The following is a 17,702-nucleotide window of genomic DNA, read 5'->3' as shown; positions in this document are numbered from 1 at the left end:
CAATTGATGTGAAATTACCTTTAAAGCCGTAGGATTGTGAGTTTTAACTCAAAGTGTTGGAAATTTCACTGGCTTCTTTAGAAAATATTGGTTATACAATTATTATTATTATTACATTTAAAGATAATTTGTATTATTTTGTTTTTAATTGTGGCAAAATACATATAACATAAAATTTACTGTCTTACCAGTTTTTTTCATGCAATTCAAAAGAAAATGTGTTACTTTTTATTGGTGCTATGTATGCCCACTTACTATAGAATAACATTTATTTTATTTTATTTTGCCATGAAAAAAATTCAGAAAAATTTTATTTTATATTGGAGTATAGTTGATTTACAATGTTGTGTTAGTTTCAGGTGTACAGCAAAGTGATTTACTTATACATACACATATACCTATACATTTTGGAGATTCTATTTCCCATATAGGTTATTACAAAGTATTGAGTAGAGTTCCCTGTGCTATACAGTAGGTCCTTGTTGATTATCTATTTTCAATATAGTAGTGTGTATATGTTAATCCCAACTTTTTAAGTGTTCAGTTTAATAGCATTAAGAACATTCACGTTGTTGTGCAACCAATCTCCAGATCTCTTTTCATCTTGCAAAACTGCAACTCCATACTCATTAAACATCAACTCCCATTCCTTCGCCTGCAGCCCCTGGCACCCACCGTTCTGCTCTCCCTCTCTATGAATTTGACTACTCTGGGTACCTCATATAAGTGGAATCATACAGTATTTTCTCTTTAGTCACTGGCTTATTTCATTTAGTGTAATGTCTTCAAAGTTCATCCATGTTGTAGCATGGATCTCTCTCCTTTTAAAGGCTGGATAATACTCCATTGTAAGCATAGACCACATTTTGTTTATTTATTCAGCTGTTGATGGACATTTGGATTGCTTCCATCTTTTGTCCGTTGTGAATAATGCTGCTGTGGACACTAATACACAAATATCTCCTTGAGACCCTGCTTTCAATTCTTTTGGATCTCTATCCAGAAGTGGAATTCTTGGATCATATGGTTATTCAAGTTTTAGTTTTTTGAGGAACTGCCATACTGTTTCCTTAGTGGCTGCATCATTTTACATTCTTACCAACGATGCACACAGGTTCCAATTTCTCCACATCCTGGCCAACATTTTTTCTTTTCCTTTCTTCTTCTTTTTATAAAAATAGCCATCCTAATGGTGTGAGGTGGTATCTCACTGTAGTTTTGACTGGCAATCCCCTGATGATTAATGATGCTGAGTGTCTTTTCATGTGATTGTTGGCCGTTTATATATTCCTGGAAAAATGTCTGTTCAAGTTCTTGGCCCATTTTTAATTGGGTTGTATATTTTTTATTGTTATTGAGTTGTAAGAGTTCTTTTTATTTCTGGATATTAACCCCTTGTCAGATACATGATTTGCAAATATTCTCCCCCATTCCTTAGGTTGCCTTTTCATTTTGTTGATTGTGTCTTTCGATGAATAGATGTTTTTAATTTTGATATAGTACAATTAATCTATTTTAACTTTTGTTACCTGTGCTTTTGGTGTCATATCCAAGAAATCATTGCTAAATCAATGTTTGAAGTTTTCCCTTGTGCTTTCTTCTAAGAGTTTTATAGTTTAGCTCTTTCATTTAGGTTTTTGATCCATTTAGAGTTAATTTTTTTGTATATGGTTTAATGTAAGAGTCCAACTTCGTTGTTCTACATGTGGATATCTGGTTTTCCCAATACCATTTGTTGAAAAGACTATCCTTCCTCCATTGAATAGTCTTAGGATGTTTGTCTAATATCATTTGGCCATATATGTGAGGGTTTATTTCTGGCCTCTCTATTCTATTTCATTGGTCCATACGACTGTTTTTAAGCCAGCGTCACACTCTTTTGATTACTGTAGCTATGAGATTAGGAAATGTGAAACCTCCAACTTTGTTCTTCTCTTTCAAGATTGTTTTGGATGTTTGGAGGTTCCATGTGAATTTTAGGGTGGACTTTTCTATTTCTACAAAAGATACCAGCGAGATTTTGTTACGGATTGCATTAAGTCTTTAGATTGGTTTGGGTAGTACTGACATTGTAAAAATATTAAGTTTTCCAATCCATGAACATGAAATGTCTTTCAATTTATTTGCCTCTTCTTTAATTTTTTTCAGCAATGCTTTGTAGTTTTCAGTGTACAAGTCTTTTACCTCCTTGATGAAAGTTTATTCCTAGGTATTTTATTCTTTCTGAGGCTATTGTAAACGGAATTGTTCTTGAAATTTCCTTTGGAAATTTAATGTATGAAATACAACTGGCTTTTGTCTGTTGATTTTGAATCCTACAACTAATAAATGAATACATTTATTAGTTCTAACAGTTTGTGTGTGTGAGCGTGTGTGTAATCTTTAGAACTTTCTATGTATAAGATTGCGTTGTCTTTGAACAGAGGTAGTTTTACTTCTTTTCCAATTTGGATGCATTTTATTTCTTTTTCTTGCCTAGTTGCTCTGGTGGGAACTTCCAATACTATGTTAAATAGAAGATGGAAAGCAGGCATTTTTGTCATGTTCCTGATCTTAGAAGAAAACTCTCATTCTTTCACCATTGAGTATGATGCTAGCTGTGGGCTTCTCTTATATGGGCTTTGTTATGTTGAGGTAGTTTCCTTCTATTCCTAGTTTTTTGAGTGTTTTTTTTTTTTTTTTTTATCATGAAAGGGTGTTGAATTTTGTCAAATATTTTTCTGCATCAACTGATATAATCATGTGTTTTCCCCTTCATTCTGCTAATGTGGTGTTTTGATTGATTTTTCATATGTTGAACCATCCTTACATTCCAGAAATAAGTCCCACTTAGTCATGGTGTATAATCCTTGTAATGTGCTGTCAAATTGTATTTACTAGTATTCCATTGAGGGTATTTGCATCAATATTCATCAGCGATGTTGGTCTGTAGTTTTCTTTTCTTATAGTGTCTTTGTCTGGTTTTGGAATCTAAGTAATGCTGACCTCATGAAATGAGTTAGGAAATATTCCCTTCTTTTCAATTTTCTGGAAGAATTTGAGAAGGATTTGTGTGAATTCTTTCTAAATGTTTGATAGAATTTCAACAGTGAATGCATGCAGTCCTGGGCTTTTCTTTGTTGGGAGGTTTTTGATTATTGATTCAATCACCTTATTAGTTATACGTCTGTTCATGTATAACTAGTATCATGTATAAATTTTCTATTTCTTCATGCTTTATTCTTGCTTGGTTGTGTGTTTCTAGGAATTTATTTATTTTATCTTGGTTATCCAATTTGTTGGTTTACAGTTTTTTCATTGTATTCTCTTATAATCCCCTTTTGTAAAGTCACTCATAATGTCCCCTCTTTAATTTTTGATTTTATTTATTTGAGTGTTCTCCCTTAGCTTCTGTCAATCTAGCTAAAGGTTTGTCAATTTTATTGATCTTTTCAAAGAACCAACGCTTGGTTTTATTGATTTTCCCCATTTTAAAAACTATTTTGTTGAACTCTGCTCTAATATTTATTATTTCCTTCCTTCTGCTAGCTTTGAGTTTAGTTTGTTCTTTTTTCTAGTTTATTAAGGTGTAAAGTTAGGTTGTTGATTTGAGATCTTTCTTCTTTGTAATGTAAATGCTAATAGCTACAAATTTCCCTCTTAGTACTATTTTTACTGCATCTCATAAGTTTTGGTATGTTGTATTTTTATTTTCACTTGTCTCAAGATATAGTCTAATTTCTCTTGTGATATCTTTTTTGACCTATTGGTTGTTTGAGCTGTTTAATTTCCATATATTTCTGGATTTTCCAGTTTTCTTTCTGCTGATTTCTAGTTTCATTCCACTGTGATTAGAAAAGAGACTTAGTATGGTTCCAGTCTTTAAAACTTTATTAAAACTTATTTTGTGGCCTAACATAGGTCTACCCTGGAGAATGTTTCATGTGCACTTGAGAAAATTGTGTGTTCTGCTGTTGTTGGGTGGAGTGTTCTGTATATGTCTGTTAGTCCAAGTGGTCTATAGTGTTGTTCAAATCTTCTGTTTCCTTATTGATCTTCTGTCTGGTTTCTCTATCAATTATTGAAAGTGGGATATTCATTCTCCTACTATTATTGTGTTGCTGTCTATTTCTTCCTTTAATTCTGTCAATGTTTGCTTCATATATTTAGGAGTTCTGATGTTTGGTACACATACATCTATAATTGTTATGTCATCTTGGTGAATTGAATTATTCTTTTTTTTTTGCCGTACAGCTCGATTTTATAAAGTCAAATATATAAGTCCTTATATTTATGACTTCTTAGTTTTCAGTCATGTTTAGAGGGGCCTTATCCACTTCAATATCCATAAATGAATTAACCAATACTTTCTTCTAGAACATTTATGTTTTTGTGTGTGTGTTTTAGTGTTTGAGCTACCCAGAGGTCCAAATACTATTATTTAATGTGGACTTGAGCCTTTAACACTCTGAACTGACTATGATCCCTCACAAAAGTGCAGACCCCTTAGCTCTCTCCCTGTTTTGTGGTCTGCCTGGCTTAGCCTTGCCTTACTCTTGCCCTCTGCCTACCACTCTCCTACCAAAATCTGATCAATTAAGTTTTTCCACCTGCCTCCAGAGTGGTCCATCTCTGTCATTGTTAGCTTTCCATATCTGTAAAATAAATTGTGGACTTCAGCCCACATTTCATCCTTGCCTGGAGCAGTGCCTGGACAGTGAAAATACCTAATAAATATTAAGTGGATACATGAAAGATTGCTGTGACCCGGATTCCACACATATCCTGTGAATGTAAAGAGAGACTCAGAGACAAGAAGATGAGAGATTTACATGTCACACACAAGCTTGCGCCAGGTCAGTCATTCTTTAATGTCATCTAAGGAGGGGACCTGGCCTGGGAATGGAAGGCTGAACCCAGAGAGGAAGTTATTTTTGCATGGGATTCACCACCTTTCCCATGAAGAGCGGAATGTTGGTGTTTTCATCCTTGACGATGATTAAGAAGGGCATGTTGAAGTTGATGGTCAGATGCTCAGACCAGGCACTCTCTTCTGAGAGGGTGGCCCCAGCGTGTTCTGTCCCATTCTCATTGATGCTCATCACAGCCTCATGAATGGCCCAGAGGGGAGAGAGGACAGAGACCTGTTTGAGGCAGAGACAGGCTGCACCCTTCCCCAACCCAGACCTGGAGGTAAGGCCCAATGTGGTGAGAGCTGTCCTGGGGCTCAAGGAAGAGCTCTCTCCAGAGGATTTTAAATAAAGAACCACAAGATTCACAACTGAATCAACATGGTGTAGTGGAATGAACATGACTTTCCATGACAAGGATCTGGGTCCAAATCCAATTTTCCCCACTAACTCACTGTGTCACTAAGGAGAATACTATTCTCCCTTTTTTTAAAAATTAACATTATTATTGGAGTATAATTTTTGTTTTTGTTTTTTTTTTGGATACGTGGACCTCTCACTGTCGTGGCCTCTCCCATTGCCGAGCACAGGCTCCGGATGCGCAGGCCCAGCGGCCATGGCTCACGGGCCCAGCCGCTCCGCATCATGTGGGATCTTCCCAGACTGGGGCACGAACCTGTGTCCCATGCATCGGCAGGCGGACTCTCAACCACTGTGCCACCAGGGAAGCCCTGGAATATAATTGCTTTACAATGGTGTGTTAGTTTCTGCTCTATAACGAAGTGAATCAGCTATACATAAACATATATCCCCATATCTCCTCCAAGACTATTCTTCTTGAAACCTCAGTTTCCTAAATAGGAAAATCAGACCTGTGGGATAGGATGGCCCAGGGCCACTACGGTGCTGCATGTGAGGAACTTCACTCAGTATAGGTGCTCAATAAATGTGTGTGTGTGTGCACAAGTGTGTGCATGTGTGACAGGTTCACATTTGTGGGTGAGTGTTTGAATAAGGACAACAAGAAGAAGAGCTTTATCTGGTAATTGTAAGCCTCCATCAACTGGTCACACCTACTTACCCAACCCCATCCCACACTCTTATTCTTAACCCTTCCCTCTCTGGGGAACTGGTCCCTTCTCTGTGCTTCAACACCACACTCATGCCTCTCTCATCGCCTGGCCTGTCCTCCCCTCCTTGCAGGAGACACACAAGCATGGCTCTCAAGGCTTGTGTCTGACCCACGAGGGGACCCTCACCCTTTCCTGACCAGCCTCCTCAACGGCCCTGGGAAGGAACCCACCACCTCAGGAGGCGGATTTTCTTGTACTTTGTCTCCTTGGCTCTGCACTTGTTTGTAGACCAGATTCTAAACTCCTTGGGGACCAGGGCTTCGATGGGGACCTTCACACGCCTCATCCCCACCCAGGCACTCAGCTCACAGTCAATCACTGAATTGCAGTTGTTTCTCTGGGCACCTGTAATTCTCCTGCGTAAATGGCATCTTTGGTCGAAATCACTCTGTAACTCAGACTCAGTGATTCAGCAGTAGCTCCTGATGTCACAGGCGCAGGGCCAAAGGTCCTTTGCAATCCCTGAGCCTAAGCCTCTCTCTGTAAATAGGGGTTTATCGGGACCCAAAGAAGGGAAGTCCCCGGCCAAGGATGAGACAGGGTGAGTGACACAACCTCAGAGGAGGTCCTTAAATAAAATGCACCAAGCATGTGAGGCCACCTGTCCCCCTCCATCATCCGACCACATTGCAGTCTTGGTGGAGCGATGGCATTCCTCAGGGACCTCAGTCTGCAGGTGTGCCTGTGTCCCTCTGTCCCTTCCTCAGCCTCACCCTTGAGCTGCAGCCCCCGTGCACATTGACCTACAGAGGTCAAGGACACGCTCACCTTGGACAGCTTCAGAGGCACTTCCTCGGTGATCCCTGAGAGGTCAGCCCCGTTGCTGAAGACCTTGGTGATGCCCAGTTTACCCAGGAGAGTTTTCAGATCGTAGGTTCCAGAAATGGACAGTTTGGGCAAGTGTAAATTGGCAGAACTGTCACAATGGTGAGAAAATAAAAAAGTTTCACAGAATTGAGAGTGTTTCCTTTTCTGGTTGCTCCTCGCACCTGGCGCCCTGTCCCCCTGCCCATGCAAGGATGTGAGGTCAGCCTTGGTCTATTCTACTGTAGTTCCTCTACACGTGGGGTCAGAGAATGCTAGAATCCCAGAGGTCCTCTTGTCCTGCAAAGCCTCTCAAATGCCACCTCCTCTGATAAGGCCTCCTGGAGGATCCAGGGTGTCCTCTGGAAGGACTGTGCACACTGCTTCCCTGCAGGGTTTGGTCACCCTTCAGACTGGGACTCCTCCGGGGCCAGGATCCCAGAGGACCATGGGGCGTGGTGGCAGGTCCTGAGTGACATCTGTTCCATGAATGAGTGACTGCACAGGACCGGAGCTCAGCTCTAGTTTTCGATGGGGACAAGGTGTGGCCCCGAGAGGGTCTGACTGAACCTCAGGCTCTGTTTGACCTGTTCTAGACCAGGTCCTCCTGTTCTCTGCTCTCAGCCTCTGGTGCAGGGAACCTGGGTGTGGGTGGAGCGGGGAAGAGGTATTAAAACTTCTATTTGCTTTTTAACCTAATACCTCTCTGTATTTTCATTTTGTTTTATATTGTATGCAATAAAATAGCTCATCCGGGCAAAGGCATATTTACAAATACAGAGACATGCACTAATTTGGGGTGCATGATGGGAACCTGGTCAAACCACACTCATCTAGTGACAGAGGATCCAGAACCAGTGTCAAACGTGTCCTGGAGTTTCCCGCTCTGGGCCTTGGCTTTTCAGGCCTCTCCGAGCAGGTTTCCCCCCTGTCTTGCCGTGGACTTTCTGTCCTGAAACTCTACACTCAACTGCCACCTTTGCCGGGAAGCCCACCTCTTCCTTCTGGGTTTGCCCACAACATGGGTTGGCGCTGCTCTCCCTGCATGGGGCACTGGCCACTGAGAAGGGGCAGTGTCCAGGCTGGGGAGGAAGTCCTCAGGGACAGGACTTTCACTCCTCACCCCGGGCACTGTCCGTCTAACAAAGCCCAGTCAATGCTTCCCGAAAGGATGCTCTGTCTGGGAGCATAAGATTATGCACCCTCCCCGCCTTGGGCCAGGCCCAGTAGGGCTGCTCCTGGGTCAGCCCTGGCCTGGGAATCACCATATCTCAAGGTATTTGAGGATTTGGGCGAGGTTCTTCTCAGAGAGCCCATCCTCCAGCAGCTGCATCTTCCCCAGGTTGGGCAGAAGCAGGAAGGCGGCCATTCTGCCCAACACCCAGCAGGAGAACTCATTGTCTCGGTACAGGTGGAACATGCCCAGGCGGTTGGTCACGGGCACCTTGACCGTGATCTTCTCGTTCACATGGAAGTCTCCTTTTAGGAAGCGCTGAGCCTCGAATTTGTCCTTCCATTTGCCTGTAGAGGATGAAGGTGCACAGCAGCTAGGGGTAGGAGAAGGTTTAGAAAAGTGTGCTAGAAAAAGGAGCCCTGAGGCCCCCTGGTGAGATGCTGGTCTCTGAGCCTCAGCTTTGCCCTCTGTAAATTGGGGCAAAAATGAAATCGTCAGGCTCCTGAAGGGCTTTGTGAAGATAACTTGAGGCTAGAGGAGGATCCAGATTTTCTGTATTGCAGAGGCTAAATGGCATCAACCTGGGTGGGCGGAACAAACATTTTTACTTGGATTTGATGTTTAGTTAATGCGTGGTCTGAGGCTGAGAATTATTGGGAGTGGTTGGAAGCTCCCCAGGTCATACTGGGCACCTCCCATCTGAGTCTCCCTGCCCCTTGGTAATTGGTGCTTCTTATTATTCAGGGAAATCACTCTTGTTCCTACTCTAATGGCCCTTCCCTGGACTAACATGTGAAATGCAGATACCTTGGAAGTGCCCCCTCTGCTCTACCAAGAGAACGTCACCATCCTGCTAAGGCAGGTTGCCTCGGGGACCCCAGGGCCCAATTTTCCCATTTGTTGGGAGGAGGAGAGTGAGGCTGGGGAGGGGACGAGACCCACGTGAAGTCCCACAGCAGAGCTGGGACCTGGGATGTGCTCACTCCAGCCTCTGCGCTCTCCATCACACTTTTCTCTCTCTAGAGCAAGGGGCCAATGGTGTGAAGGAGGCAACTCCTGGCCTTGACTCTCACCTCCCCTACCCTAGGCTATCTCCATGGACTGTTTAAACTGCCTTAGAATACCTTCTGGGGCCCACAGGTCCTGACATTCTCATCACTCAGAGGGAGGAAGGTAGGCTGGGATTCAAGTTTAGTTGAACACCTACTATGTGAGCGTATAGTCCCATGTTCTTTGTAACTTATTTTTTCCTTCTAAACTTCTGACAAGAAGGGCATTATTATGTCCATATTACAAGTAGGAACCTAGAACCTCCAAGAGGTAAAATGACTTGCCCATAGTCAAACAACAGCGAATAGGTCATAGAGGCAGGATGTGAGCGCTCGTCTTTCAGTCTCCAAAGCTGTCACTATTTCCGCTACACGAGAGCTGTCGGAAGTGTCTTCTGTGAAATCCTATTCCCTTCATATGCTCCGCCAAAGTTTGTTTCTACGGCTCTCTATTATGTGATACTCCATATTTGGCCTCTCTCCCTGGTAGGGATTTACAAAGCACATTAGGCCATTCAAGGCTCTGAAAAGTCTTGCAGAGAAGATGATGATTTGACTATTTGACTCACTATTTCCTAACCTTATTTGATCATGCAACGTGTTTTTTTTTGGCCATGCTGCATGGTATGCAAGATCTTAGTTCCCTGACCAGGGATAGAACCCGTGCCCCCTGCAGTGGAAGTGTGGAGTCCTAACCACTGGACCATCAGGGATTTCCTCATGCAAAGTCTTTTAATGGTTGTGTGTAAAAAATTCAATAACTGAGATCCATAGCTACATTCCTTCCACTGCCAAGGAAAATCTAAAGAACCAGTTCAGGCTACTTGTACAACCTTAACCTTCAAAAATTATGTAGTTCACCAGAGCGAGAGCCGTGTCTTCGTCAAGCTCTTTGACCAAATCCACAATTATTCCCTGAGTTCTTATCTTTATCTGATGCTTGATCTCTTTCTTGGCCTCTTTGATGTTCCTGAAGTTGATGGACAGGGCTTTTGAGTGGTACAGCTTCTTGACATTGTACAAAAACTCAGGCTTTTGCTTCGGATTCTCATCAATGATTAGCATGGTGCTGGCGGTCAGCTGGAACTGACTGTTTGGCTGCTTAAGGGTTTCAGGGAGACTCCCTAAGCCTTTGTGGATATCAGCCTTAGGCGCCTTCTTAAACTTGAAGCCTATGCCCTTCAGGATCTGGATGTAAGTATCATCTTTGGTTCCCAGGGAGAGAGAGCATCGCAAAGGCTATAGCGATGCTCACTGGGGAGAAGATGATTTTGTCGTTGGACTGACGGGCCAGTTCATAGTACAGGCTGAAGGCGAAGCTGGAGAAGTGTGGGAGATCGTATTGATAAATATCAGGGCTGGACTGACGCATGGCGCCAGGGACTTGACTACACAGGCCTGCCAGCAGGAGGAGGCCCCACGTGATGGAGGATGCCATTGTCCTGCAACAGAGAGAAGGGTAACGCACCCGGGTCAGGCCACACGACGAGCCCCTCGGCCACCGATTGACGCCATGTCAAAGCAAACACAGCTTATGGAGCATCTATGTGCCGAGCACTTTCCTACATCAGCACCATTGAAAGACTCAACAACAGCAAAGACTTTATAGCGATTACCATACACCAAGTTCCATTCTAAGCACTTTACTGTCTTATCTCACTGCGTTCTGGTAACAGTCCTATGAGGCAGGTCAGGCGACTATCCTGGGCTTACAGATAAGGAGACCAAGCTCCTAGAGGTTAAGTCACTTGTCCAAGGTTCCAGAGCGGTAAGGTAGCAGGACCAGAATCATAGCCCCAGGTAGTCTGGGTCTGGAGTCCACGCTCTCGATGGTTCCACTAACATCTGCAATGACCCCGAGGTATAAGTGCCACAGCCCCTACTTTGCAAAAGAGGAAACTGAGGCACAGGAAGTAGATGATCGCCCAGGAAGCGGGCCAGATCGGGCTCAGGGATGATTGGACCTGGAACAGCCCTAGGAGGGATTCCACTGAACCCTGGTTTTTAATGGACAGAGAGGCTGCTGTCCAGAGTGGGAAGGATCTTGCCCAGTGACACCCAGTCAGAACACAGAAGGGCTTGCCCGATTCAGGCCCAGATTCTCCCTAACTCCACACACTTCCTCCATCTCCTTTTGCTTGAAACTGCTACAGCTCTCACTTTATAGTCCACTTGAGCCTGGAGTTCATTATCATCTGATTCTATAATGTTCTAGGCCTGGAGAAGGCTGTTGAATTAGAGCACATGAGAGCCCTCAACCTCGCGGCCCTCACAGACATTTGTCTTGTGGAGTGTTTTGTTATCTTCATTTTACAGGTTGTGAAACGTGAAGCTCGGAGAGGGTCATTAACTTGCTCGAGGCCACACAGCGGGCCAAGCAGAGCCAAGACAGACGGGTCTCTTTGCGTCTGACCCTGTGTTCTGTGTTCAGGGGGCTGTTCATCCAGTAACTACCTCCTGAAGTGGGAGCTTGGCTGCTTCTAAGGGCTGGGCACTGAGGGGGTCTCAAGCTCACTACTATTTCTGGGCTGGAAAATTCTATGCTGTGGGGAGGCTGTCCTGTGCATCGTTAGGTGTTTAGCAGCATCCTGGATAAAACTAAATCCCACTAGCCCCTCCCCACCCCCAGGTGTGACAATAAGAAATTGTCCAGGCATTGCCCAGGGTCCGCCAGGGCCAAAGCACCCCTGTGGAGCTCCCATGTTGAAGGAGGAAGGGCTCAGAGCACGAGACCCACTTGGGAGGCCTCCTGGTTGACCAGACTTTTCTCATTTCGGAATGGGTTTGGGTCAAGTGATTCCCATTTGAGTTTGCTCACTGGGGCCAAAGAGTTTAATGCACTCAGTCAGTTTGGGGTGTTCATTCTTCTTGGGTGGGGACCTTGTCAAGGGACCCCAGGGTTCTGCTGTGGTGAGCTGTGTGAGGCCTTCGGGAGACCACAGAAAAATCTCTTTGGCTGTCAGCTTGGGAGCTCAGATGCCTCTGTGGTCCTTCGGCTACCAGTAGCTTGATGACCAGTACCTTTAAGAGGCTTAATGACAACAGCCCCTGAGTAACAGGGCTGTCCCAGCTAGACACTCACGTGCGGCCACAGCCCCGAAAAGGCTTTCTTGAGCTCTCTGGGGGAAGGGGACGGTGGGTTTTTCCAGCTAAAGCTTTTAGGATCAGTGAGGGGCCAGCAGATAGAAGACAGGGCCGTGAACCCAGATAAGAAAGGGGAGGAGGTGACAGAAAAGCTAGCAGGGTTATCTGAGGAGTTAATGAATACACCTCAACCTTTCAGAGGAGCAGTTCCAGCAGTGAGGTCAAGGCCAGGGGTCCACTGGGGAGCAGAGGGGGAGACCTCGGGCTGGCCTCTGATAATGTGGGGGACAGGCCATCATGGGGGGGGTCAGCTTTCTCCAGCAAGATAGTTAAGTGCTGGGGCATGGAAACTACCAGGCCAGGCCAAAGACTCTGGCTCTGACTAGATGTGAAAAGAACAGGGTAAGAAAGGAGAATCTTCTTAATAAAAAAAAAGAAATAAACAATAAAGAAAAAGGAAATAATAGTATCTTCCTCAAAACAAAAACAAAAACAAACAAGCGGAAAAAAAAAAAAAAAGGAGGGAAGGATCCTGAGGCAGAGAAACATTTTAGAGAATGGGGCACGGGGTGCGGTCCCTCCAGGGGGCCTCGTCCCTGCCTTCTACAGGGGGGGAGACACACAGGTGAAGACCACCAAGGCCATGGGGTTATGTCCAAGCCTGGGGAGGGTGGGAGAAGGAGAAAGGTAACCCCGAAGCAGCCCCGCCCACCAGCCTGTATTATTATAGGGGCCTCCTGTGTGCTGGGACCTTTTTTTTTTTTTTCAGTTAAATATTCAGCCATATTTTCTTCAGGTTGTTTGTGGCTACATTTTTCGCCTTTAACTATTTTATAACATTTACTTCCTTCCCCCCCAACTTTATTGAGATTTAATTGATTTATATCATTATGCAAGTTTAAGGTGTACAATGATATTTGGGATTAACATATACTCACTACTATATATAAAATAGAAAATCAACCCGACCTCCAGTATAGCACAGGGAACTCTACTCAGTATTCCGTAATAACCTATATGGGAAAAGCATCTGAAAAAGAATGAGGGGGTTTGAATGAGGTCGTTCCATCCTCCCCACCGACTGTGCTGAGCAGAACAGCAGAGGCTCGACTGCCCGCCTTCAAATCCTGACCCTGCAAATCGGAGCCAAACCTGCCTGTGCCTCAGTTTCCTCCTCTGTCAAGGTGGCCCGGCCTCACGCACCCGTGTCAGCTCAGGACAGGGCTGATGGAGAGCTACTCACTCAGTGCATGGAAATCTCTTCTTCCTCCAGGAGGCTCACTGGGCCGGACTCGCCCCACAGGCTGTACCACACCGGCACATGCCTTCGCCTACTTATAGGGCAGTCTCAGGGCGTTGGGATGCTCAGTCCTACGGGGCCCTACCCCCCACACCCTGAAGGAAATAAGCCTGGGGAGCCTCCAGAGCTCAGCCAGCATGTGCCTGATATCATCTGAGGGCCTGGCTGTTCTTCCCTGAAGTGGTCTAGTCCAGCGGAACTGGCAGGTACAAGGCCACCTGGGAGGATGGGGTGATGGGAGCCTTGTGGCCCTGCAAGACCAAGGATTCATCTCTCCTTGAGACTCGTCTCCCAGAGCTATTGAGAGGAGTGACTAAAATCTGTCCAGAGCCTAGAACTGTGCCTGATGGATGGTTGACCTTCTTTTAAAAAAAAAAAAAATTCTTATTTATTTATTTATTTATCATCCAAAGAAGGAAACGAGTGAGTTAGGTCTTGTTATCCCCATTTTGCAGGAATGGAAACTGAGGCACAGAGAGATCAAATGCCCTGCTCAGGGTTTCACGTTCGTTAGAAGGCTGATTTGGGATTCCTGGACTCTCTCTACTTTGTTTATACCGCCGTTAGCACTTTCGTCCTAACATTGCTGAAAGTCACCTCAGAACTAAAGGAAATTGCAACGATCATATTGATAATACTCAGACCATATTTCAAGGCTATTGACACCTGAGGACTAAAGAAAAAAATCATTTTTTTTAAAACTTAATATGTATTTCTAACTTGCTCTGTCCACTGTGATCTTTGTGCAAGTCACACCGTGACATTAAAAAAAATTCTGCTGGCTCTGATTTCTCATTATGTGATGTTCACGCTGTTCTTAGATAACCAAAGTGACACCTAGTAACAAGAAAGCACCTGACAATGGAAAGGCAGCTTTGCCTCCTGCGAGCAAACGTCCTGGTAATTACCTGACAGCTCCACCTGGGTCAGGCCCTCCCCTGTGGGACTGACCTGCTGGTACCCTGTCTTCCATGACTCAGCCCCACATCCCCCAAATTTCCTGACATGTGCTCACCACCACACCTGGGCTGTCTTTCCCTGGCATTTACTTATCACCCCTTTCTGGCGCCTTCTAACGTGGTTCCCTCATGAGGGTTGCTCCTCAGCCTTCCTTTGCAGTCTTAGTCATCACTTCAGGCTTGCTTCTTAGGTGAAGACTTCGTTGAGTGCAATTTCTCGAATTCTAGCTGTATTAGTTAGGATGGGCTGGGTTACTCTGCAGTAACAAACAAGCTCAGAACCTCCAGGGCTTAACACGGCCAAGGTGATATCTCGTTCACTGTATGTGTCTCCTGTGGGATGTATGCAGGGGCTCTGCCCATCACGGCAAAACAGGGACCAGGCTGCGGGAGGCTCCAAGTTCCTGCTTCAGTTCTTCCGACTCTGGTTCCTTTGCTCGTTCCTTATGTAACCTTTGCTACAGCAAGGAGGACACCAACAGCACCCGTCACAAGACTACTGCAACCATCAGAGCGCCTGCTATTGGCATCGTTCAAGCTTCATTGAACAGCCTCATCTTTCCCACCAAGGTGCCAAACCAGTTGAGTGAAAGAACAAAAATAAGGCCTATGGGGACATATAGCACCTTTGTTTCTGATAAAGCTGATCTTGGAACACGGGGCTTATTTCTGTGGGACAGTGGGCTTCCAGAAACCTGCGCCTGAGTTAGACAGCTCACACCACCCAGAATTGTGAGACTGAGGCCAGGTCTCCCCATGGCCTGACACCCAGCCCACGGACAACTTCTGGGCTGCCCAGGCCCAAAACAAGAGCCGTTATATTGATAGAAATGAGCCATTTCATAGAGTCCAGATGGAAACGCTGCAAGGTAGATACTCTTTTTCACTTTTTACATATGAGGAAACCGAGGCACAGAGAGGTTGAGGATCTCTCCCAAAGGCACACAGGCGCTGTCTCCTACCATCTCTCATGTTATGCCAGAGTGAGTCTCATACCACCGTGGGCTTCTGGCTGCGTCCTCGCTGGGGAGGGAACCATCTTGGTAAGAGTACCTTTCTCTGACTTCTCCACCTAGGAGCACTCCATTTGTTCTCCCACACTAGGCTCAGGCTTCATTCAGAGCTGTCCTGGCGGGGCCTGGCCGTGAGGGAGGCCGCGTGCTCCGCCTGCGGCACTGAGTGTGATTACCCCACGAAGGACAGCAGCAGAAAGCCCCCAGCCACTAAAGGAGCTCTCAAGCTGGCCACGTTGTTTGTGGATCACGGCTCTGGAAGGGATCTGGAGGTGCACAGTCACCATGCAGCCGGGCCTCTAATGATCCTGCACCTACGTACGGCGTGTGTGGGGCTTTCTCCACACCAAGCAATTCTCCAACCCCAGCTGGTTGTCGTACAATTCAATTCTGACACTGTGTACCTGGGTCCGGCATCAGCTACCACAGGTTAAGGGCTCAGTCCTGCAAGACTGCCCCACCCTGTCTTCAGACACCAAACTCAAGTCCAGGATGTCACCTGTGCTTCTGACCCACAGGTTATAGATTGGAGGTTCCCATGATCTCCTTCCTTGGGTTCAACTGATTTGCCGCAGCTGCTCACAGAGCGCAGCGAAACCTTCTGTTTACTAGATTACCGGTTGATTAAAAAAGATTAACTCAGGAACAGCCAGATGGAAGACATGCGTAGGGCGTGTGGAGCTCCTCTGAGTGGAGCTTCGGGGTGCCCTCCAAGCTCATCTCTGTCCCCAGTCTCCACGTGTTCACCAAGCCGGAGGCTCTCTGAACCCCATCCTTTTGGCTTTTTTGGGGGGCTTTATTACATAGGCATGATCGATTAACTCACTGACCATTGGTGATTGAACTCAATCTCCAATCCCTCTTCCCCTCCTGGAGGTTAGAGGTTGGTTTCCCATGGCAACCAACCCCCATCCTTAGGGGACCTAGGGACTTTCCAAAATCACCTCATTAACATAACAAAAACCACCTTTCTGGTGCTCATCACTTAGGAAAATCCAAGCGTTTTAGGACCTCTGTGCCAGAACTGGGATGAAGACCATCTCTATATATTTCTTCTTATTGATCACGGTATCACAGCCTCATGCATTCCCCATTATCCACAGCCATACAGACAAGTGTTTTTTGAGGGTGGGTCTCCTCCCCATCCCTGGGACATTGCAGACACCCAGTAAAGGTTTTCTTTTCCTTGTTGAACTAATGCCCACCCCACGGGCCTGTGGAGAGGATCAAGCGAGCTCCTGGGATGAAAATCAACATGTAATCAGTATCTCTCACTTCTGAATTAGTGTGAATGTGTGAGATGCCAGCAGTATCCCTGACCTTTGTTTTCATTTCATGAATGAATCTCAGATGATCCCACCAGTCAAGGCAGAGCCTGCACGTAACCACAAAGGTTCATTTATTTACGCTTAAAATCGAATTGGTATGTCTTTTTCCTGCAGACTGATAGGGGGGTGTAAATGTCCCTTCCACGTTGTCCCTGTCCGAGCCTGGAGCCTGCTCGTGTGTTTCCCTCTCATCTGTCTCAGAGCAGAGCTGGGTCCCTGCCTGGAGGGGCAAACTGACCTGGACCAGCCCAGAACCCCTAGCATCTGTGCTTCAGCTGGTGCTAGGGCAGAGAGGTGGACCCCATGTGGACCGGGAGGTTGGCATTCTTCCTAAAGTCTGAGATGGATTGGGGAATGTATGGCGTTAGGGCAGCCCGGGCTGAAATGTGAGGGACTTGCCTCCAGGACTGTGCTGGGCAGGTCTCCCAACCGGCCATCTCCCCATCTGTACCTTGGGGATAACGATTCCCAGCTGGGTCCTTCAAGGACCGATGTTGAGGGTCAGACTTGGCAGTGAATACATTTTGAAACTCTAAAGAACAGGTAAAGCTGAGGTTTATGGCTGTCCTGCCTGGTTTGCGGCACACTCTTGTTCTCCTTATGACAAGGTTGCCCTGACGCTTTGCCCCCCGCCCCACCCCAATGAATGGACGCTGTTGGTTCCCATTTGAACCAATGAAATCCCCTCTGGGGCTTTAAGTTTGAATTGGGGCTTTGCCAGCCCGAGTCCAGACTAATGTAATGACAGGCCATTCTTTGATGTGAAATGATGGTATCTTAGGTGAATTCCCTGGACTCTCAGGAGTTCCCAGTGGCCTTTGCATCTGACCCTTTACTTCCCCAGAAGCCAGTGTCGGGGAGTATGCCGTGTTCTTGCTCGAGGCGGTGAGTTCTTTAAACTCAGGTGGGAAGAGCTCCAGAAGATCCGGGGACTGTTTTCCTTGCGGAGGCATCCAGCACTCCTCGTAC

General features: G+C 45.8%; 1 protein-coding gene and 1 long non-coding RNA gene across 2 annotated transcripts in view; one reads left to right on the top strand and one right to left on the bottom strand.

Annotated features, from left to right (window-relative positions):
• Window positions 1-17,702, top strand: part of LOC307183071 — a 65,670-nt gene that overhangs the window by 42,643 nt on the left and 5,325 nt on the right. The gene's annotated exons all lie outside the window — the stretch shown is intronic.
• On the bottom strand, window positions 4,908-10,487 carry LOC307181833 (alpha-1-antiproteinase-like; the record flags this gene model as incomplete). Its single annotated transcript, XM_079912743.1, is given in 5 exon segments — window positions 4,908-5,123; window positions 6,791-6,938; window positions 8,092-8,347; window positions 9,889-10,276; window positions 10,278-10,487. Coding segments are annotated over 5 exon segments (1,218 nt in total).

This window comes from Stenella coeruleoalba, assembly GCF_951394435.1.
Source record: "Stenella coeruleoalba genome assembly, chromosome: 2".
Classification (NCBI taxonomy): Eukaryota; Metazoa; Chordata; class Mammalia; order Artiodactyla; family Delphinidae; genus Stenella; species Stenella coeruleoalba.
Note: the sequence above shows the minus strand (reverse complement) of the source record. Positions and strands in the feature narration are given on the sequence as shown.